General features: G+C 37.3%; 1 protein-coding gene across 1 annotated transcript; it reads right to left on the bottom strand.

The window, feature by feature from the left end:
* Window positions 1-4,088: 4,088 nt before the first annotated feature.
* LOC145111975 (uncharacterized) lies at window positions 4,089-4,631 on the bottom strand. The gene has a single exon (XM_079048205.1). It carries the CDS (start codon window positions 4,629-4,631, stop codon window positions 4,089-4,091), a length of 543 nt encoding a protein of 180 aa, XP_078904331.1.
* Between the last annotated feature and the right edge of the window lie 20,120 nt (window positions 4,632-24,751).

The raw sequence follows: 24,751 nt of genomic DNA, 5'->3' as shown, positions 1-24,751 counted from the left end.
TCGAACTAAAATTCGAGTTTCAGGCCATGCACTGTTGTGCCAAATCTTAGAAAATTCATAACTTCGTCATACGAAGTCAGATTTGGGCGTTCTTTTTTTTGTATGTTCTCGGTTTAACGTATACTACAACTTTTGTTTATATCACTAAGGCTAAAAAGTCCTCTATCGTAAATTCACTATTTACGTCTCCCGATGCCGTGCCGGTTTTGCCGAAAAACTTCGACGGGCCATAACTTCTTCGTTATAACTCGGATTTCGGCGTTCTTTATATGTACGGAACCCTTGAGACATATTCTACAACTCAGTTAAGATTATTTGTTCTAAATAATATTTTGTCGAAAAGTCGTTTTCGACCCCTATTATCTCTAAATTGACTAGCCCGGATCTACGGGTGTTACACAAGAGACAATGGACAGCGAGATTCAGTCTATGTATGACAATCAAGTTTGGAACTTGGTTGACAATGTACCAGGTCGTAAGATGGTCGGGTGCAAATGGATCTTCAAGAAGAATACCGACATGGATGGGAAAGTACACACATATAATGCGTGATTGGTTGCGAAGGGATTTACTCAAACTCCTGGAGTTGACTATGACGAGACCTTCTCACCAGTAGCGAAGATCAAATCTATAAGGGTTATGCTAGCCACAACTGCGTTTCATGATTATGAAATATGGCAGATGGATGTCAAAACCGCTTTCCTTAATGGGAAGTTGGCTGAAGATGTTTACATGAGTCAGCCAGAGGGTTTTGTGGATGCGAAGTACCCTAATAGAGGGTGTAAGCTTGAGAAATCCATTTATGGACTAAAGCAAGCATCTCGCAGATGGAATCTTTGTTTCGATGTGACAGTCAAAGAGTTCGGATTTTCGAGAAGCGAGGATGAGTCCTGCATATATGTCAAGGCTAGTGGGAGTATAATTAGCTTTCTGGTATTGTATGTGGATGACATACTACTCATAGGAAACGACGTTCCAACCTTGCAGGAAGTCAAGACCTGGCTTGGTAAGTGTTTCGCTATGAAGGACCTCGGGGAAGCTGCTTACGTTCTAGGGATAATTATATTGAGAAATAGGAGTAAAATACTAATAGGACTTAGTCAAAGTATCTACTTGGACAAGGTGTTGAAACGTTTCAACATGGAGAATTCCAAGAAAGGAGAATTGCATATCCAAATCAACACCAAACTGAGTAAGATTCAGAGTCCGAGTACCGATGTCGAAATAGAAGAAATGAGTCGGGTACCATATGCTTCTGCCGTTGGCTCGATCATGTATGCTATGACATGTACTCGCCCTGATGTGGCTTTTGCTTTGAGCATGGTTAGTCGATATCAAGGGAATCCTGGTAGAGCTCACTGGATAGCGGTAAAGAACATTCTTAAGTACCTGCGGAGGACTAAGAACTGGGTCTTTACCCTGGGTGGGAGTGATGACTTGAGAGTGACAGGGTATAGTGACGCCAGCTTTCAGACCGACATAGATAATTTCCGCTCTCAGTCGGGTTGGGTATTTACCCTAAATGGAGGAGCTGTAACATGGAAAAGTTCCAAACAGGAGACTGTAGCTGATTCAACGTGCAAATCAGAGTATATAGCATCAAGCGAAGCATCGAAGGAGGCAATATGGATAAAGAACTTCATCAGAGACCTTGGAGTTGTACCCGCTGTAAAGGGGCCTATGTAGATTTTTTGTGACAACGAGGGTGCGGTCGCCTTAACCAAGGAACCGAGGGATCATGGTAGATCTAGGCACATCGACAAAAAATATCACTTCATAAGACATCGAGTAGAAGAGGAACTCCTCGTAGTGAAGAGGGTATCGTCAGAGGATAACTCAGCAGATCCCCTTACGAAGGGACTGAGTAGGGTTAAGCATTTGCAACATGCTAAGAGCATTGGCCTAAGGGACGATATTAGTTTTAGTGATTAGATAGGCAGTTAGAAACTTGTAATAAATAAATGTAATTGACATTCGATGATTAAATAATAAGGGTTTTATTTATAAGTAAAGTTTAATGTCTTCTGTCAATTGTTTATTTTATGTTTCACTTTTTGCATGTTTTGACTTCCAGAATAATATGATTATTCGAACTATCCATAGTCAATCATACTTTGAAAGTAGGTTATGAAATTAGACTGTCATGAATTGGCTTGTAGATTTTCTAAAGTGTTTAGACATAGCAAAAGTTTGCTACAACGTTCATGAGTGCTCCTGAAATAAGATTTGAGTATTGGATTAAACCCATGCTCATATGAATCACTTCATGGAATTTATCACGAGTGATTGTGAGACGATAATATCGTATAGTCTTGAAACCAAGATATATGAGTTGTTGATTACGAGTTACTTGTGCATTGATAGTACGAAAACACATCAGTAACTTGATGTTATAAAACGTGTTGTTGTGTATAATTTAATAAGTAATTAGTACAAGCATATAAGTCGAACTTTATCTGTTCCTTTTAACCTAAGAGGATTAAAAGCGATATCATGGGCCCCTCGATGATTTTGTTTTGACTTATGTGTCGGGCCCGGTTAAGATTCAATTGATGTGTTCAATTAAGTTCTATGTCAAACAAATCAGAAATCGGGAAACAAAGAACTAGACAATGAGTATGACTTTATTCCATGCCTTTGTCCACACGATATTTTGTAGAACAGAGGATTATATGATCACTTATCTAAGGGACGCGTCATTGACTAGGTCAGAGTTCGACAACGGCTTTTGAGAGCTACGATTGCTAATCGAATTTTGAAGTTGCATTGGCAGTTATAGTTATTATACTTATCCAAGTGGGAGATTGTTGGATTAGGTGTCTAAGCCCATAACTATAATTGGTATGTATTTGACCCGATAGTAGCATGGTCCTTTTGGGTTGCCTTCACCAGAGCAATTTGATAGGATGGATATTTGAGAAAGAGGTTATTTGTGATTTATTAATATATTATATGAATAATATATTAATTGAGAAATCATATTATTTAATTGGTATTGATTAAGAATTAATTTGGAATTAATTTAGTGATCAAAAGAGATTGATTAAATTTATGGGGCGTGATTAGGTAAATCAGTAATACTTGTAGTTTGGGCTAATGATCCATTTTGATTAGGGATGGACTAAATCTATATGAGAGTCCATGAAGGTTTAGTCCAAAGGGCCTATCAAATGTGAAGAGTCATGGTGAATTAGGGTTTACATGTAAGAAACCCTAGGAATTCCACACTATAAAAGTAACCCCTAGTATCCCTAAAATCGACCATAAGAATTCCAAGGTGAAACCCTAGCCGATTTGTGCTTCCTAACCTCTCTCTCATAAGCCTCCTTTTGCTTTTGGTGTTTGTAACTTATTAGAGGTATCACACTTGATGTACTAAGTTCTTGAAAGTCCAAGAACTACAAGCTACAACAAAGAGGTATTTATCTAACTAGTTTTTATGTTGTATATCTCCAATTGCATGCTAGCTAGGGTATATGCTTTGGATAAAATGAAATTGCATTTATAATTTGAGAAAACTTAGATCCAAAGCATCTAGGGTTGTATGTGCACCATATGATTGTTGTAGTGCTCAAAACCCATCAATACGATGGGTCACATTGTACTTCTTCAATAAGGCCTCCACCATCTTATTGCAAAAATGCATCCCTCTATCACTAATCAAGGCCCTAGGCACACCAAATCTCACAAAGATATTAGACTTCATTAACTCGATAACCGTTTTGGCATCATCCGATCTTGTGGCTTTGGCCTCAACCCATTTAAAAACATAGTCAACCGCGAGCAAGATATAAACGTTGCCAAATGATACGGGAAATGGGCTTATAAAATAAATACCCCATACGTCAAAAACTTCAAAAACAAGGATTAGATTTTGTGGCATTTGATTCTTTGGAGAAGTATTCCCGGTCCTTTGGCATCATTCACAACTTTTACAAAAAAAATGGCAATCACGTTTCATAGTTGGCTAAAATAAACCACATTCAATATTTTTTCTCAAGGTTCAATTAGGTCCGAAGTGTCCCCCACAAGCAAGTTCATGACAAAATTGCAAAATGGATTGATGCTCTTGTTGGGGTACACATCTCCTAATGATTGATGCTTTTGTCAAACAACTCGGTTAGTGGTTCAACAACATCAACAAAATATAAAGACGAGACATCACTAGGATATCTCATAGCATCATAAATATTAGAGCTTATAGTTTCACCATCAAATTCCATTATTAAGTTACCTGCATGCACATCAATCTTTGTCATAGCCGTTTTCAAAAACAGTCTTCCAAGCAAGATTAGAGCCGATTTGGAGGAAACTTGTTCCTCTAAATCAATCACATAGAAATCCGTCAGGAAGACCAATTGATTTACTTGCACCAAAACATCTTCTAAGACACCCCTAGGAAAAACACTTGATTTATCCGCAAGTGAAATCATGACACCAGTTTCGTTTAAAGGTCCAACATTTAGCGATTCGTATACCGAATATGGCATGAAACTAATTGAAGAACTAAGATCAAACATGACATTACTAAAACTAACATCCCCTATTTTGATAGGAATCGTAAACATCCCGGGGTCTTTGCATTTAGGTGGGAGTTTTCTTTGTAAAACGGCGGATGCATTTTCGTTCATTCAAATCTTTTCATTCCCTTTCACTTTTCTTTTGTTTTTCCAAAGTTCTTTAATTTTTTTTGCATATCCAGGGAGTTGCTTGATTGCATCAAGCAAATGAATATTTACCTCCACCTTTCGGAAGGTGTCCAAGATCTATTTCTCCTCCGCATTCTTCTTTGAAGTTGCAAGTCGGGAGGGGAATGGTGGTTGAGTGACTATTAGAGTGATTAGAGGGGTAGTCTTCTTTGGAGCACCGGGTTGTGCATCATTCTTGACAATAGGATCTTCAATGGGGGTGATATATTTTTCTTCCACATCTTCCCTTGACTTCTTCTTTGAGCTACTCTCTCCGATTGTCACCATATTAACATTTGGGTTCTTTTTGGTTTGAGAAGGTAATTTTCCATCAGAATCCAACTTTCTCAACGATGTAAATATATCTCCCACTTGTGCTTCAAGGTTGGAGATACTAGTTCTTATCTCTTTTTGGAATTGTTGGGTGCTAGTAGCAAGATACTTTACAATGTATTCAAGAGACATTCCAGAGCTACTAGGTTATGATTGAAGGGTGTGGTTTGGGTTGATAGTGGGGTTATGGATGTTGGTAATGGGATTGTTCTGGTGGGTAAGAAGGTCTAACCAATACATTTTGAGGCAATGGTCTTGGGTTTTAGCCCATATTAGGATTAGGCTTCCAACTTGAATTGTAAGCATTTTGATAACCAGATTTCTTATTGTGGTAGCTTTGAAATTCTCCTGTGGCATTTACATGTTCCGCATCTTCTTGAAGAAAGGGACATATATCCATGGGATGTCCCATTGTTGCACAAATTTCACAACCCATCACTTATGGAGTTTGTCCCATGGATAACTTTTGAAAAACAGATGTAAAATATTTAAGTTGTGATTCTAGAATCGTTGTCACTAATTCATTAACCTTTTGATGCACATCTCTCTTCATGTCTTGGTGGGGGCCAAAGTGTTGGGAGTTGGCGGCTATGGTGTTGAAGAGTTGTCTTGTTTGTTGAGGAGTTTTGCTAAAGATATCTCCACCACTTGAAGCATCAACTAGTCTTCTCTCTATTGGTAACAATCCCCCATAAAAGTGTTGAATGGGGAGTTGTGGGCAACTCAAACACAAGCTATTGAATCTTTCCTAATAATCATGGAAAGTATCATTTTGACCTTGAAGAATTCCCCAAATCTCATTTCTAATACTTGAGACTCTTGAGGCGGGATAGAACTTATCAAGGAAAACTCTTACCATGCCGGTCCATGAGTTAATCGACCCCGATGGAAGATAAAATAGCTAATCTTTTGCTCTATCGGCCAAGGAAAAGGGTAATTGTGACATCCCCAAATTCACGGCCAGAAAAGACCGATTTATTTTATGCTTTTTAAAATAAAATCAGAGTAATCCTTTTAAAAGATGTTGCGGAATTTGTTCCCAAAACAAAACATGATAAAAGTTTATCAAAACCTTTCTATAAGAAAGATATATTTTCATTTCATATCAAAACCTCGGGATGTCATGTTCCGATACAGATCAAAAGCATAAACAAGACATTATAAGCCTTACAACAGTTATTTACAACTACTGGCCTATAATCCAAATATCACTCATCATCATCCGACTATGCTCGGGGTCCACTACCTGTAATATAAAAAGTTGAGTGGGTCAGGCTTGGGAGCCTGGTGAGCATATAGGGTTTTTAACCCACAATAATAAACTTATTAAGTTCTCAATCAACAATAAATTTATTAATTTCATCAACCAAAAATAACCGTAATTACCCATTCCCATTATCCTCACTTTACGTCCCTAAAACAACTATCACAAGGGACCTAGCCTAAGGATTTTCACTAGGGGTGACAACATTGCTTCGGGGGTTCCTCAGCAATTTATGTCAAATAAGGCAACCATCAAGGTGACAACACTGCTTTCCTCAGCAATTTATGTCAAACAAAACAACCTAACATAAAACAACCAATAAGGTGACAACATTGCTTTCCTCGACAATTTATGTCAAATAAGACAAACATCGGGGTGACAACATTGCTTTCCCTCAGCAATTTATGTCAAATAGGCATGAAGTCACATCGTCGCCATGTGCTAAGTCCATAGCTCTTATTTATCGACAATATTTCTCACGGGAATCCCCCCCGCAATACATGTCAATGGGTTTTTAGAGTACAGCTGATGAACATATGGTTCACACACTTACAGGTTGCGAGCCTGCTAGTGTTGCACAGATCATCTAGAATAGTCCATTGTTGTCATCCATACTCTGCTGAATGACGGGGGCCACGTTTGGGTAAGTGATTCTCTCATATTTCACCACTCACTCTCAACTCATGATCTATATCACTGATCATCTCATTTATCCAACTCACCTTTCATCACACACCCACTATTTCATCTACCCATGTTTTACCCAACATTTTTGTAGATAAAAATACATATACAGTTTAAATTATTTAAAAATCTGTATAAATCATTCCTTCAACATCCATCTCAAATAAACAAACAATATATATTCACACAGCACATATTTTATATAAAATACTTCATATCTATGTGTAAGGTGAAAGTGACTATACACTCACATGATTTAATGAAAATCAGGCAGCACTTTGTTTCCTAAAACGATCGTTTCTAATAAAACCGGGAGTTTTATTGAGAAACCGGGCTCTACAAGGGTCGGGCTTCGAAACCGAAAATATAAATTTTCCGGGTCTTCGGGCACTTCGGGACGTGTTTCGGGTACTATAATCGATACCGGGGCTTCGGGGGATGTTAAAATGGTGAAAATATTGAAAAATGGGTGAAAATGGCAATTTCCTAAAATTACTCGGGAAGGCTCGCAAGCCTTCTATTTATAGGGTGAGATCCGAAGTCGGCCGAGAGAAGGGAGTCAGCAGCGAGGACACGAGGCAGCAGGAGGCGAAGGCACGTGGCTCGGACAGGTGGCAGCAGCGAAGCTCGGACACGTCTCGCATGCGAGGCCACACGTCAAGCTTCAGACGAGCCTCATCACCGGATGACTAAGCTGCTTCGGACACAGGGATGCACACGCGTCGGATGTGCGAGGGCCGAGACTTTGGTCGAATCCGGAAGCGACATGCGGATACTGTTCATGCGAGGTGACGTGGCTTTTCCGGGTGAAGCTTATCTATGCGAAATTTCTCGAATTTTGTGCCAAAATCTTCTAAAATTCATAACTTTCGTATACGAGCTTCGTTTTTGACGTTCTTTATATGCACGCGTAGGTAAAATTACGCTCTACAACTTTCGTTTAGACTTCGTTGGCTAATTTTGACTTTAATTTTTATATTATTATTTTTAACAGACAGGGACAGGAAATCCGTTAAAAATTCATAACTTCTTCATCCGACGTCCGTTTTCGTCTGTCTTTTTACCATTGTGCTACTATTGACGAGACCTTCGATTCTCGTTTAGGTTGTGTCGGCTAAAAATCACTCGATCTAAAATTCGAGTTTTTAGCTGTCTACTGCTAAGCTGAAACTTAGAAAAATCATAACTTCCTCATACGAAGTCAGATTTGGGTGTTCTTATTATACATACTCTCGGTTTAACGAACACTACGACTTTCGTTTAGATCACCAAGGCTAAAAAGTAGTTTATCAAAAACTCACTTTTTACGACATTCGGCACCGTGCCGGTTTTGTCGCGAAACTTCGACAGGTCATAACTTCTTCGTTATAACTCGGATTTCGGCATTCTTTATATATCTGTAGTCCTTGTCATGACCACTACAACTTTCTTAATAGATATCGACTTTATCTAATATTTATTTTCGACGCTCATTTTTATTCTTAATTAATTAAACCCTAATAATTAAGCATAAAACACATAATTTTCACATAATATTCACATAATTCCTTTTCATGTCTTATAAATGAGTTACAAAGGTTAACCTAGACTATTATGTCAATATTAATGCCTAGCCTAGAAACACGGGCGTTACAGTAATCCCCTTAATTTGATTTGGTAATCGGTTGACCCTTGTGGTTTCACGCTAGTGCAATTGATGTGGAACATCTTCTAGTGGTTATGAGGGCCTTCATTTTCTAATCCACAAAAAGTTAGAAGATGATGGACTAAACTTGACTTCAATTCCGCGACTCCTTCCAAAACGGGGTAGTTGATACCAGTTAAAGTTTGGGTGACATCGGTTTCCATCATTTGTCTCAAGGTTATCTCGAGGGGTTCTTATCCTTTTGCCATTGGATTTTGGTTTATGACGAGTGGATTTTGTTGTAGGGGTGGTGTTTTAGAAATCTCTTGGTGAGGGTCGGGGCTAGAATCTGGTTCTATTTTGGTTTCAGTATCACTAGAGTAAGCGGTTTCAACCTCCGGGTCTACGTTAGGGTTAGAAGTTTGACCACGTCATATTCTCCTATCCTTTTCCAAACGTCTTTCTTCTTTTTCAATTTCTAAATTATAGATCAAAGTACCTGTACGTTGAGATTTGGGCATAGAGAAACAAATTGATTAAAAATAAACCAATCCCCGATAACGGCGCCAAAATTTGGTGGTTGTTGAGGCCAACAAAATAAATAACCCTAAAGCTTGTACACTAAAATAGTGTATAGTGGTAAAGGGGTCGAATCCATGAAGATTGGTTCAATTTGTTACTCAATGTAAGCCTATTTGTAAAAGACTTGTAAAATGACAATAAAAATAAAATGAGGGGGGGTTAGTCTTTTGATGCTTTTAAAGAAACTAAAATTACACTGAGATATGGGAATTACAAGTAAACAAGTAAAGAGTTTGATTTAAATCAAGAAGAGATAGATGGTTGATATTGGCATTCACCACATGGACAACTAGTTAACTTATCATTCGATGTTATGATGCAATACTTGTGACTTCATTTAACTTGGATATAACAATTTATAAGCATAAATCACCTTAACTCTTCTTTGTTATTAAATGTCTAGAGAAGCTCATAACACATTTACTTAATCAAAGTCAAAAAGTTAATGAAGCATGTAATTTTGTGAAAATCAATTAGCATTAAGTTTTAAGACTCACCAAGTCTAAAAGGTAATCAAATGCTTACATTACCATTATGGAGGAAGTACTTCCATGGTCTATTTTGTTGGATATTATTCCTTTTATATCAGCTCAGATACCGATTGTTGGAAATATAAAAATCTGATCACCACAACAAAAGGCTCGGTTACCAGTTACTGTGTGACAGATATATGAGTTAAAGGTATAAGATATATATATATATAAAGAATAATAATTGCGGAATAAGTATAAATATGAAAACTATAAATGATTGAAAGCTATAATAATATAAATGACTGTATTTAAATGACGTAAAGCTATAAATAATATAAATGATTGTATTTAAATGACATAAAGCTATAATAAAGTATATAAGTATATAAATATATATCAAGTATGTTCGTCAATAAATTGACTGAACTGGACTGATGGAACGACTGGTCGATATTTGAACTCTTGGAATGACTGGTCGATATTGGGACTCTTGGAGCAACTAGTCTATATTGGGACTCTTTGAACGACTAATCGATATTGGGACTCTTGGAACGAATGGTCGATATTTGTTCAAAGATCAATTCGGTGTTTGATAAGTAACAAAGAGTTCATTCAAAGCTCGGTTTTATGTAAAACAAGTTGTTTACAAAAGGGTACAAAATACATGAGTTTATGTATTTGTATTTGAGGTATTTTTGGGTAAAAACATGCACACGGGTCGTGTAAGATAAGGCATAAGTGACACGAGTCGTGTAGGAAGGTTTAGGAGAGTTTTGGAGGGTTTTCTTGATGATGATGTTGAACACGGGGCGTGTTGATTTTAGGCTTGTTTTTAACACGGGGCGTGTTGATGTACAGATGCAAACAGAGGGGTACACGGGGCGTGTCTGATATAAGGCATGCTGAACACGGGGCGTGTTCACGCAGCTGTCAATTTCGGGATTTTTGTGATTTGAAGGTAAGTTTTGTTTGTGATATTTTGGCTAAGGTAATGGTGTTATGGTGTTTTGAGGATGTTTTCAAGTTTGTTTATAGGTTTGAAGGAGGTTGATATAAGGTGGCGATGGTGGTGAAATTTCTATGAAGATGATGATGAATAGTGATGGGTTTTGTGGTTGATCTTGATGCAGAAGGTTTTGGGGTGTTTCATGGTTGTGTTTTGGTGTTTTGATGTAAGGAAAGTGTTTGGTGGTGTATGGTGTGATGAACAAAGGTAGTGAAGATGAAGAACCTTGAGTTTCAATGAAGAAGATGAAGATGGTTGATGGTGTTCTTCATTTCATTGTTGATGATCTTGATGTTCTTCACTTCATTGTTGTTTGATCTTGGTGTTCTTCATTTTCTCCAGGGATTTGTCTTTGTTCTTGAAGAAGATGAAGATTGGTGATGTTCTTGGGAGTAATTGGTGTTTGTAAGAAGTGTTACAAGATTACAAATGAACACACTCACACACACACACCCTTACATATACACGTACATATATACTTGAAACAAATATCTTCTAGTGCACTTGAGTTTAAGTTGGAAGGGATGGCTGCAAGTTGTAGTAGGAGCTTAGGAGTAAAAACGTGGGGAATGGGTTTGCTACTTCATCTTTGACCTTTCTTTGTTTGAGTTTTCCACACAATCTATATATATATATATATATATATATATATATATATATATATATATATAAAATACATATACACATATATAATACATATATATATATATATATATATATATATATATATATATATATATATTGTTGAAACTGTTCAGTCGCATAACTAATTTTCTCGTCTATGCGTTTTCGTCATTCGCGTGTTTTCGTATTTTCCGTTTGATCACGAATTTATGCAACCTGAAATAACTGATAATATTTGTTAGATAATACAAAAACAGTTCGTCTTATTTCAGTGATGGTCACATACAAAAACATTTTTCAACAATTTCCCCCTATGTGATCATTGCTGGAATAAGGACAGTTATGATTTAATCATATTGACAGTTTTGAACTTTTGAAGATTCGAGATAAAAGATTTGTCAATAGATAAGATATATAAAACATAGTGATTGTTTTGAAAGTTTGTGACTTGGTTTAACATATCTTATGTAAAAGATTTTCAGAAATTTGTTTCCGAATCAAAGTCTCGGGTTCGGTTATCAAAGGGTAGCCATATATGTATCTAAAGAAATTTCCTAATATTTTATAACATTATTAATGACGACAAGTGGTCTAACAGGTCGATTCAGATGAACGCTCATAGGTATAGCTCACACTTCACTTGGGTGTCTGGTTGTTCTGGCAGCAGAACAGGTTAATGATCACTAAAAATGAGTGATATCTCTCTCTGACGACTCACACTCATATTGGAGGTGTTCAACTATGCTTTTCCTGAAAGTCACTTAGTCTCATTATTAGATAATCAATCACATAAGACTGGTCATTACTAAGCGGGTTTCTTCATTCATGCCATTAACTTTCACGCTCTCTCCATCGGGAAATACATGTAGAGGGGTTTAGCAATTTTCATAGTGCAGTTTGCATCTAAGAATCTTCAGTGATGAAGGCTACGGTATCCCGGTAAATCCAATGTTTTTGTAGCTTCTTCTTTGATGGTATTCGGTTTGTTGATCAATATCGATTTTTGTAAAAAGATATTTTGTTTTAGCATTGAGAACTTGCTACATTTGAGAAAATTGGGTTTTTGAGAGTATCTGTCTTGCGGGATTAAGATATCTTCTTTTGTGAAAATTGGTTAAAAACAGATCAAGGATCTTTTGATGTTTGTTTTGAAATAACCATTTGGTTGAAAAGTTTGTTTGAAAATACCAAATGTAGAGTATTTTTGTTTTGTTTGGTATTTCTTCGGTGAATTATTTGGCTTTCTTGTTGATTCGTCTTTATCTAGATTTGTCTTTGAAGATTGGATGTGGATAGATCTTTGTTTTTCTTTGATAAGTGATTGTTGAAATCCTTTTTGTTTCGTCTTTTCTTGGTGATGGATCACGGGATCTCAAGAGTTCATTTTTGGTTGGCTTATATCTAGGTGGGGATTGGTGGCATAAAAGACAGTTTGTCTAGTATATAAGAAATGAATGTATCGTCCCTGATCATTTTGATATCTAAGCAAAAATGAGACCGTGACAAGGTATAATCGGGTAAACCTTATAAGCAATAGTGACACACCTAAGCTCACAAGAAATGAATTCCACAGTGATACAGATTGACGAGGCACAAATTCTCACATGGGTTTTTGTTTTCATCTGAACCTCCTAACCTTATGTCCCTTGATTGTTTAAAATCGTCAATAATGAAATAAAATCGAAGGAAATAAAGTTATATACAATATGAAAAGTAGGAGATTTGAACCTTCACTCTAATTGAGAATCAATATGACTTGAAATCTTCATCGAGCATAAGCATCTGAAAATTAAGTCAAGAGACGATTAATCACAAGGTTCTATAAAAGCTTATTATGGTAAGTCTTTTATTATCTTTTTGAAGATTTGTTTATCTGGATGTTTTTGGAAGTATTGGTTATTTGAATGTTTTTGGTATTTTTGAAAAGAAAGCACTTTTCAATTGTTTTTCAATTTTCTTTTTGTATGAAAGTAAACACACTTTTATACCAACAAAAAGTAAAAGTTTAAGGATGGATGTTATCTGGATTTAACATTCCTAGACGGCCTAGGAAGTATTGAAACTTTGTTTCATCGAGAGCCTTAGGTTTGAAGATTCCCCCATAAATGATGCATCAGGATTGTTTTGGCTATTTGGGGAAGGGGTGTTCAAAGGAGGATTTGGTGTTTGTTCCAAAGAGGAAGTATGTGTTGGTGGTTCCCCCTCAAATTGATCTGCATCATTTTGGTTTGTATAGGTTTGAAGTAACGTGTGTCATATGCTTGGAGTAACCACTATCAATATACCATGTATCATCATTGGGTTCTTCAGCATTAAGTACCTGCAATCAGACAGAAAGTTTAGGTACCAAAATCTGAATGGGTCCTGGTTTGTTAGTTGTTATTTTGGGTTCTTTGCTTAATGAATTTCTAGCATTTAACTTCGCGTTCTTGTAAGAGTTTGGTTTATGAGGATGGAATGGTTGAGGTTTGATTTGATTTATCAAGTTTACCCAAAATGTGATTTGTTTTTGAAAATCTGTGGGTTGATAAGATCTGTGATTTGGTGAAAGATATCCTAGATGTGAAGGTTTGTTTGAAAAGTTTTCTTCATATCTGGGATGTGAATGGCGGTTTTGAAAAGCTTTTTGATGATGATGGTTTAAAACTTTCTGATGTGATGGTTTTTGAAAGTTCCTTGAATGATTAAAAGTAATATCTTGAAAGCGGTTTTCAAAAGGTTTTAGAAAAGGTTTTGGTTTTTGTTTGGAAACCTGTTTATGTGGTAAAAATTAGGGTTGAACTGGTTTCTTTGGTTTTTTTTCAAAAGCTTTTGATTTGAAAAGTGGGGTTTTGTTGACTTGAATGGATTTTTTGCTTGTTTGTTGTTTCTTCGAGTATTTTTGTCCCGGACTAGTTTTTCCAACAATTGATGAACTCATTGTAGGAAAAGCAGTTGGTACAAAAGTACTACCATCCTCATAAGAGGAATTTTCTCCATTCAAAAAGTTTTTGAGTTTGGTGGTTTCATTGGTATGTTTGATTTGGTGAATTAAAGAACTAGAAGAGTCTATTTCAGAATTTACAACTCTTTTGAAAGACTTTTTGGAAACAGTGAAAGCAGTATCATCTGGGCTACAGTTGATAACTGTTTCGTCATCTGAATCTTCCTCATTAACAGATGTGAAAAGATCTGGTAGAGTGGATTCAGAGTTTTCACAATTCGTCATGTTTTCCTGTTTTGCTTGTTCTATTTCAAAGGATTCTCTTCCAATTCCTGGTCTGTAATTCGTATCAATTTTGCCAGTTCCTAAGGTGTTTGCCTTGGTGAAAATATCATCGCTTAGTTTTCTAGCAACTTTGATAGAATCCATATTCCATATCAGTCTTTTATTCTCAGTTTCAAGAAAATTGATTTGTTTTAAAGAATCAGTCAGTTTTTCATTTAAAATATTGTATTTGTCAGTTGACTCTTGAAAGTCTTGTTTCAACTGAAGGATTTCCATTTCTAAAACATCTTTTATTTCAGAAGAAATGACTGACTGATTTTTTTGTTCCAAATCCCTTTTCTGAATTAGGGTCTGATTTAATTGTTCCAAGACGTGATTATAATCTTCTGATTTTCTTTCAACGTCTCTTTCCAATTTGCTTTTTGTTCTTGTTGATTCTCCAAATTTGAGTTGTAAGGTTTGTAACTCAGATTTGAAAATATCATTATTGACCATTGTGTCATGATATGTTTTGAGATCTGCTTCCAGACTTTTCTCAATCTTGGTTATGTGGGACTCAAAAATTGTTTTAGAAAAACCAAGTTCAGAGATCATAGACCATACCTGTTCTATGACGTTGGGAGCTCTTGAAGGTATATCAACACCAGCTACGAAGCAGAAGTTTGATTGTGTTGGTTCATTGTTAGTTTCGTCATCAGAAGTCGGCCAATATTCCACGCATGGTTCACGGATTGCCATCAATGCTCTTCGCTTTTCTTGGTTTTGTTTTTTTTTTTGTTAATTTTTTGAAAGGATTCTGAACAAGTGATATTAAAATGAAATATTTAAAGAAAAGCTTATGGAAGGTTTATAAACGCTAACCAAAAGTTTTTCGACAAAAATTTCAAGGTAAATCACACAAGCTCTGATACCAATTGTTGGATATTATTCCTTTTATATCAGCTCAGATACCGATTGTTGGAAATATAAAAATCTGATCACCACAACAAAAGGCTCGGTTACCAGTTACTGTGTGACAGATATATGAGTTAAAGGTATAAGATATAGATATATATAAAGAATAATAATTGCGGAATAAGTATAAATATGAAAGCTATAAATGACTGAAAGCTATAATAATATAAATGATTGTATTTAAATGACGTAAAGCTATAAATAATATAAATGATTGTATTTAAATGACATAAAGCTATAATAAAGTATATAAGTATATAAATATATATCAAGTAGGTTCGTCAATAAATTGACTGAACTGGACTGATGGAACGACTGGTCGATATTTGAACTCTTGGAATGACTGGTCGATATTGGGACTCTTGGAGCGACTGGTCTATATTGGGACTCTTTGAACGACTAATCAATATTGGGACTCTTGGAACGACTGGTCGATATTTGTTCAAAGATCAATTCGGTGTTTGATAAGTAACAAAGAGTTCATTCAAAGCTCGGTTTTATGTAAAACAAGTTGTTTAAAAAAAGGTACAAAATACATGAGTTTATGTATTTGTATTTGAGGTATTTTTGGGTAAAAACATGCACACGGGTCGTGTAAGATAAGGCATAAGTGACACGAGTCGTGTAGGAAGGTTTAGGAGAGTTTTGGAGGGTTTTCTTGATGATGATGCTGAACACGGGGAGTGTTGATTTTAGGCTTGTTTTTAACACGGGGCGTGTTGATGTACAGATGCAAACAGAGGGGTACACGGGGCGTGTCTGATATAAGGCATGCTGAACACGGGGCGTGTTCACGCAGCTGTCAATTTCGGGATTTTTGTGATTTGAAGGTAAGTTTTGTTTGTGATGTTTTGGCTAAGGTAATGGTGTTATGGTGTTTTGAGGATGTTTTCAAGGTTGTTTAGAGGTTGGAAGGAGGTTGATATAAGTTGGTGATGGTGGTAAAATTTCTATGAAGATGATGATGAATAGTGATGGGTTTTGTGGTTGATCTTGATGCAGAAGGTTTTGGGGTGTTTCATGGTTGTGTTTTGGTGTTTTGATGTAAGGAAAGTGTTTGGTGGTGTATGGTGTGATGAACAAAGGTAGTGAAGATGAAGAACCTTGAGTTTCAATTAAGAAGATGAAGATGGTTGATGGTGTTCTTCATTTCATTGTTGATGATCTTGATGTTCTTCACTTCATTGTTGTTTGATCTCGGTGTTCTTCATTTTCTCCAGGGATTTGTCTTTGTTCTTGAAGAATATGAAGATTGGTGATGTTCTTGGGAGTAATTGGTGTTTGTAAGAAGTGTTACAAGATTACAAATGAACACACTCACACACACACACCCTTACATACACACGTACATATATACTTGAAACAAATATCTTCTAGTGCACTTGAGTTTAAGTTGGAAGGGATGGCTGCAAGTTGTAGTAGGAGCCTAGGAGTAAAAACGTGGGGAATGGGTTTGCTACTTCATCTTTGACCTTTCTTTGTTTGACTTTTCCACACAATCTATATATATATAATACATATACACATATATAATACATATATATATATATATATATATATATATATATATATATATTGTTGAAACTGTTCAGTCGCATAACTAATTTTCTCGTCTATGCGTTTTCGTCATTCGCGTGTTTTCGTATTTTCCGTTTGATCACGAATTTATGCAACCTGAAATAACTGATAATATTTGTTAGATAATACAAAAACAGTTCGTCTTATTTCAGTGATGGTCACATACAAGGTCACATACAAAAACATTTTTCAACATATTTGAAATGAAAACAAACATATAAACCATTTGTTGCTTGCTAATTTTAATATCTATTACTTAACCAAGAAATTAGCCAACTAATTAAACAGTCATTCATCTAAACTCATGATTAAAGACAAACAATCATAAAAAGATGTTTAGCTAGAAAATACTTCCATAAACTTCAAGCACAAGTTCATAAACAATCTTCAAAATAACTAATCATGCATGGATTAAACCAACATCAACCAAAATGAACTTAGCCTAACATCTAAGTTTCAAAAAAAGAGAAAGAGTTTAGAAATACCAAACATTCAACAAGAATCTAGATGAAAATATGATGATTTCTTCAAGTTCTTCCCACCTTAAAGAGCTCAAAAACCCCAGAGAAAATGCTCAGAAACCTGATCTAAGAATGCCCCAAAATCTCCCACCAAACTACCTTCAAATAACCATAAAAGTTGAAAACCCGAAATTGCCCCTGCAGGAGCCACGCGACCGCATGAGCTACAGTTTAAAAACTCACGCGGCCTCGTTAGTTGTGCTGATCGAGAATGCTTTTGTTGCCCCCTTTCCTTTTTGGTCCATTTTTGTCCTCTTGCTTTGAATTTGTTTACTAGTCCAAAAGGCTTAATTGAAGTACCAATTAGCCCGAAACTAATAGATATAAGCCCAAGTGTTTCATAACCAAAAAATCATCCACAGATCCATCAATTTCTCAGCCCATAAATTCCATCTTTTAACCCACCAAGCTTAAGTTTCTTCCATATAATCTTCAAAGTAAGATCCAATGACATCAACCTTCAATCCAACTCTCTTTGATAAACCCCAATAATCCTGATCATCCGCTTGAATTCCATTTGTCTTCCGAATCTCCCTTCAAGCTCCGATCGATTTCTCTGAATAGATGCAATAAAGCTTAAAAAATAGAAAGTACCCGCTATAGATATAAAATAACGAAAAGAAAAAATATGCATGAAGACTAACTGAAAAGAAACTAAATATGATAAAATAAACTATAAAAGGAAGTAAATAAAATGAAACTATCAGTTCCCTCACCGCTCCTCCAAATAAACTCGTACAATCGACGTTCTTGTGGCCAACCTAATTACAATGGAAACATATCAGTGCCCTCTGCCTGCAGTCTCTGCTAATGTGTCCTATCTGACCGCACTTGAAGTAGCCACCTCCCTTTGCACGTCAAGGCCCCTCGTGCGATCTCCCACACTTGCCACAACGGACATGAGCCGAATGGCCTCCTGATCATGAATAATAAGTTCTGGACTTATTCGTTGAAACAATTACATCATGAGTCTGAGGTGCCTTCCACTTCTTCTGAAGCTCCAACTCAGTCACCCTCTCACAGGCTCTGTCGATCATCTGCTCCAAAGTCTAACAACGGGATATACTGATGAACTCCCTGATGTCTTCCCTCTGCATGTTTTGATACCTCGTCTCTTCATCTCCTCATCTGTAGCATACTTTGGAACCAACAAAGCCCTCTCTATGAGTCTGGCAGTGATCTATGACACACTCTCCATTTTCTATTGGAGATCTTGGAACTCCTTAGCCAACTGTTGAACCTCAATAGCAAGAACAAACTCCACCCTGAACCTGGTAACAAAATTTGTCCAGGTCATCGCCTCGATGACCTCTACTTCTAGAGCATGTCCTACTTCCCCCCCACCAGTCATGAGCTTTATCTCTCATCAAAAAAGAAATAGCCCTACTATTCGACCCCTTAAGGAAAAAGCTTGTTCGAAAATTACACTCCATATCAACAATCTAATGTATAATAGCAATGGGGTCCTTCTTCCCGAAGAACTCGGGAGCCCCACTAGCACGAAAATCTCTTAAAGTGAGATTGCGTGCCCCAAACTGGCCAGTTTCCAGTTCTGCCCGGAGAGCCTGCATATGCTCATCCATCATCTCAATCAATACCTACTTGACCATGCCAAACATGCCAGTCATGTCCTCTAGAAGGACTCTCCAAACCTCAACAGAAATCAACTCATACAACTCAACATCCCTCAGTTCATAACAAGTGCCTGAACCGGAACCAGAACCACCTCCATGTCGGGTCATCACCATGAAAAGATTGCAACAAAAGATCAAAACATACTTATAGGTCCATTCATACTATAAGCTCCTTAGAATCTTTGTGACTTTCCTTGATTTGACTAAAAATCCTGTGCTTTTAGTAGTACGCGCCCATACTACCTTCTACACCTATCCGTACTTTCCTCAAGAATCGTCCTAAATTTCCTAAGTCACCTCCCTACTGCCATACACACCGACTTTCACACATAACAATGCATCCACACCCTACCAAACATATCCTAAGCTTTCTTGGGATTGCACCTCCTACTTGTGCAGAAAGGTCTCTGCTAATGTCGGAAAATTGCCTCATAATATAGGTCATACATACTTAAGATAAAATAGACGTTCAAATAGATGTATTTGACCTAAGGCCTTCATCAAATAAGAACAGGAAATAAAGCTGAATCAAACATTTTATGGCTATTTAGTCTTAACTATGTATTACCCTAGTGCATTCATCAAATAATCTTTCATTATCAATATAGCCCCTAAGCATCTAAACATATACCACGCATAAAGGCATCTCTCCTAAGCAGACATTCTAGCATGCAACCTGAGCATATCCCTAACCTAACTTCTAGAATGTAATTCATATAATAACATACTTAACATTCATATATAGGTATTTTGGGAACACTTACTTGAGCCATGGTTGATTGCATGCGTCACAACTTTTTCCTTTTTAAAACCCCTTTTAGAAATCATTTTCTTGTAAAAAGATTTTATAAACCCTCATCTTGAGTTCGGACGCACCCCGTGATAGCCCGAATCCCTCAAACCAAGGCTCTGATACTAACTTGTAACATCCCAAAAATACTAAGAATTTTTTTTATTTTTTATTTTTTATTTTTGAAGTACTAAAACCCATTCCATAAACATCATAAGTCAAATAGTCCAAACATGAGTTCGTAGTTTTTATGAAAACATAAGAGTAATCCTAAAATCATAAGATACAGAAACCACAGGTGGATGCAGTGCAATCTAGCCGACTCTTTCCCCTTGCTACTAGAAGTACCTAGAACGTAAGCATGAAGCTTACTAAGTTCCCCAAAATACCACATACCAATACGGATCCCGTCTATTTTACATAACGGGCCCCACCCAACATAAGTAACGGGCCCCGCACAACATACAAAATGGGCCCTGCCCAACATGCATAACGGGCCCCGCCTAATATAATGCAAGAGTCCAAAAGACAATCAAGCATGCTACAACACAGTATAGTGAGAAGACTTACCTCACAAATCAAAAGTAGACTAAACAACAACTCAGAAGATTGGGTACACACCACCTAATGAATCATAAAAGGCCAAGTCTTAGTTTACTAACTAAAACTAATAACTTGACCAAAAGTCAACCAGGTCAAAAAAGTCAACGATCAACTGTCAGCCACCACGTCGTGGCCAACCACTGATCGTACTGTGGTAGCCACACGACAAAACAGTTGCGGATAAAACCCTCCACCACTCCGTGGCGAGCTATACACTACGCCATGGGAACTGGCCTAAACAACTTAATGGATTAAGCTCTTAATTTGTTACGTCTAACATTTATACTTTCCAGAAAGCTTCTTTGCACTCAAAAGCTTCATAAAAATGCTTGCTTTATGGATATGCATGTACAATGCATGTCAATCACCCAAACTAGGTCAAAATGAGAGAAATGGGGTCATTATCCCATGCATGACACCAAAACCTCATGAAGTTTCAGATCTTTAACATATGATGACCTTGGGATATCAAGGGTCAATATAGTTGCCAAATTTATTGGAACCATACATACAAACTAACACAAATATGAAGAAACAAGCTCACTTTCTAGATCTAGAAGGAATGAATGAACAAGGTGAGGACTTAAAGACTTATAGAAGTCCAAAATATGCACAAGGAGGTGGATAAGAGGTTGTTTGATGACTCCTTGCTCTACAAAGCCTCTCTTTGCCCTTCAAAGGCCACAAAACACCCCAAAAAAGGCTAAGGTTTGCTTCTCTACTCATGAAGGCGATGGAGGCTAAGGGTGGACGAAACCCTAGCCATCACATCCCTTAAATAGGGGCCAAGCCACGAGGTCTAGGTTTTGAGCCCCAACCGCCACCATATCGTGGCGAGGTTCTTCCCATGCCGTGGTAATTAAATTGTGACATCCCCATTTTCACAGCCAGAAAAGACCGATTTTGTTTATGCTTTATAAAAATCAGAGTACTTCTTTTAATAAAAATGTTGTGGAATTTGTTCCCAGTAAAACATGATAAATACGTTATCAAAGCATTTCCGAAGAAATGTATTTTTATTCATTTTTAAAACATTTAGGATGTCATCGTCAATACAGAAACATAAGCATAAACAGAACTTACATTCATTTACACTAGTGATCTACATCTCTTTTAAATCTCTCAGTGTAATGTAACTTCATATCGACACCTGTGATAGAAATAAGCTGGAGTGGGTCAGGTTGGGAAACCTGGTGAGTACATAGGGTTTTCAACCCACAATAATATAATTATTATGTTTAAACATCAAACAATCAACCCAATTACCCATCCCCATTATCTTCTTTACTCTTAAGGATCTACCCTAAGAATCAACTATTCATCGTTCATTCATTCCTAAGGATCATCCTAAGGAATCGGCACGAAGTCCATCGTCACCGGGGGTTTAGGCACTAAGTCTGCATAGTCTTCAGGGTTTATACAATAGGCACTAAGTCCGCATAGTCGCCAGGGTTTAGGCACTAAGTCTGCATAGTCGTCAGGGTTTATACAACAGGCACTAAGTCCGCATAGTCGCCAGGGTTTTGGCACCAAGTCAGCATGATCGCCAAGGTTTAGGCACCAAGTCTGCATGATCGCCAGGGTTTAGAGTACACCGGGTGAACACATCGTTCACAACACCTACAGGTTGCGAGCCTGCTAGTGTTCCACTGGACTGTCTAGAATAGTCTGTGGTTGTCATCCATACTCTGCTAGATGACGGGGACATCATTTGGGAAAAAGGCTTCTCACATCGTCCACCTCTCACCCTTACCTCATGGTCTATATCACCTCTCAACTCATCATCCAACTCATATTTCATCTACCCATGTTTTACCCAACATATTATGTAGATATAAATACATATACACTTTAAATCATATAAAACTTGTATAAAATCGTTCCTCCAGCATAGATAGCAAGTATACAGATAATATGCACACATAGCACGTAATTTATATAAAATACTTCATATCTATGTGTAAGATGAAAGTAACTATGCACTCACTTGTTAAGGTGGTGATTCTGAACTCAGACATCGCTTCGTTATCTCAAAACAATTTTCCCTTGACAAAACCTAGTATCAATACCACTAGGGTTTAGTATAACGTTAACCGCGACTAATTAATAGCCTAACTATTATTACTGTTATATAAGCGTTAAACAACACTCTTATATAACTCATAATAATAGCCCAAATAATTATTTTAAGGTCCTAATAATGTTACTATAATTATTTAAAAGCTATATTAAAAATTGCATAGGCGTAGCTCACTTACAGCGGGTTTTATAGAAAACCGGGCTTCGCTTGGAGCAGCGTTTCCGAACCGAAAGACCCTTTTTCTCGGGACTTCGGGAGCCTCGGGGCTTCCTTTGGGTGTTAGGGGTTTTACCTAGGGTTTAGGGGGGGGGGGGTTAGAACCCTTACAGAGAGAAAGAAATTAGAGAGAGAAAAGATTTTTGGTGTGAGAAGTCGGAACACCTCGCAGCCTATTTATAGGCACCTGATCTCGGGCTTACGCTGGGCGTCGGACTCAGCTACGCTGGGCGTAGCTCGGATAAGGTTGCCAGCTTCACACCAGCTGGCTCGCACATCGGATGGATAAGAACCAAAGTACACTAGGCGTACTCGGCCTCGGACGTGGGGCGTAATTACGAGGCTACGTGGCGTGATCCGAAGCGAGGCCTGATCAGCGATGGATGGTCCAGATGTTGCCACGTCATCACAGTTTTGCAAATTCAAGTGCAATCTTTAAAAATTCGTAACTCTCGCGTACGAGCTCTGTTTGTGACGTTCTTTATATCTACGCGTAGTCGGGAACATACTCTACAACTTTCGTTTAGACTCCATAGGCTAATTTCGACTTTATTTTAAATTTATATTTTTAACAGGCCGGGACAGGATTTGGTCCGTTAAAAATTCATAACTTCTTCATCCGACGTCCGTTTTCGTTTGTCTTTTTATCGTTACGCTACTATTAACGAGATCTTCGATTCTCGTTTAGGTTGTGTCGGCTAAAAATTGCTCGATCTAATATTCGAACTTCGGGCTGTACATCGCTAAGCCGAAACTTCGAAAAATCATAACTTCCTCATACGATGTCAGATTTGGGCGTTCTTTTTATGGACGCTCTCGGTTTAACGTTTTCTACGATTTTCGTTTAGATCGCTAAGGATAAAAGTCGCTCTATCGTAAATTCACTATTTATGCTTCCCGGTGCCGTGCCGGTTTTGCCGTAAAACATCGACGGGCCATCACTTCTTCGTTATAACTCGGATTTCGACGTTCTTTATGTGTACGGAACCCTTGTAACATATACTACCACTTAATTAAGATTATTCCTTCTAAATAATCTTCCATCAAAAACTCATTTTTGATGCTCATTGTCTCTAAATTGACTAGCTCGGATCTACGGACGTTACAATTATCTCCCCCTTAGGATGATTACGTCCCGGAATCATCAACGAAACAGGGTTGTATAATGACTCCTTACGTTATCTCTTCATCCTAGGTAATAACCGTAACTTCTATGTTGCTTTGAACGAGTATTTAACTCTTAGACTCCTTGACTGCAGGCGGTGCTCAATCTTGCACCTGCTCCGTTAGACTCCAAATTATGGCCTTCAAGTCACAATATCGATCCTTACTGGAGACTCCTTATTCTTCTTAAGATAAGTTCTTTTATTACTACAATGGATCGATGTGTCATATTCTAATGACCTATCATCGTAGGTTGCAACGCTTAGACTCAGGTCTCTTAGAGTTAAATTCCAGAACAGACTATACCTTCCTTCATGTTCTAATGTGATATAATCACATCTTAAAAGGTAGCATTCCTAGGTACAAGCAACTATCGCGATACCTCTACTGATCGCTTTGATTGTCTTTCACTTCAAGTTTCTAGCTTAAGTCAGATGCTACATCGGACTTGGTTCTCTGAACCATTTAACATACTCGTCTTAGTCGGACTCAATTTGATATGACCGCTAGGGTCGGAAGAACAACAATCTTCTTAGTCATTACCGAAACAATGGTAACGACATACTTGAATAAAATGGTATCAATTACTAGCTTCTTGGTAACCTTGTGACTTTCCCTGATCCAAGCGTGAGTCCTGTGCTTCCGGTAGTATAAGCCTCTACTACCATTCCACCTACTCATACTCATCCCAAGTATTGTCTCGCAGCTTTCCAAGTTACCATACA

The sequence above is a fragment of the Lactuca virosa genome, chromosome 5 (genome assembly GCF_052849685.1).
Source record: "Lactuca virosa cultivar CGN04683 chromosome 5, Lactuca_virosa_CGN04683_v6, whole genome shotgun sequence".
In the NCBI taxonomy this organism is placed as follows: Eukaryota; Viridiplantae; Streptophyta; class Magnoliopsida; order Asterales; family Asteraceae; genus Lactuca; species Lactuca virosa.
The sequence above is the reverse complement of the archived record's forward strand: the minus strand, read 5'-3'. Positions and strand labels throughout refer to the sequence as shown.

What these genes read in the sequence shown, in the direction of transcription:
- LOC145111975 (XM_079048205.1), bottom strand. Translation starts at nt 4,631, where the DNA reads ATGAACGAAAATGCATCCGCCGTTTTACAAAGAAAACTCCCACCTAAA.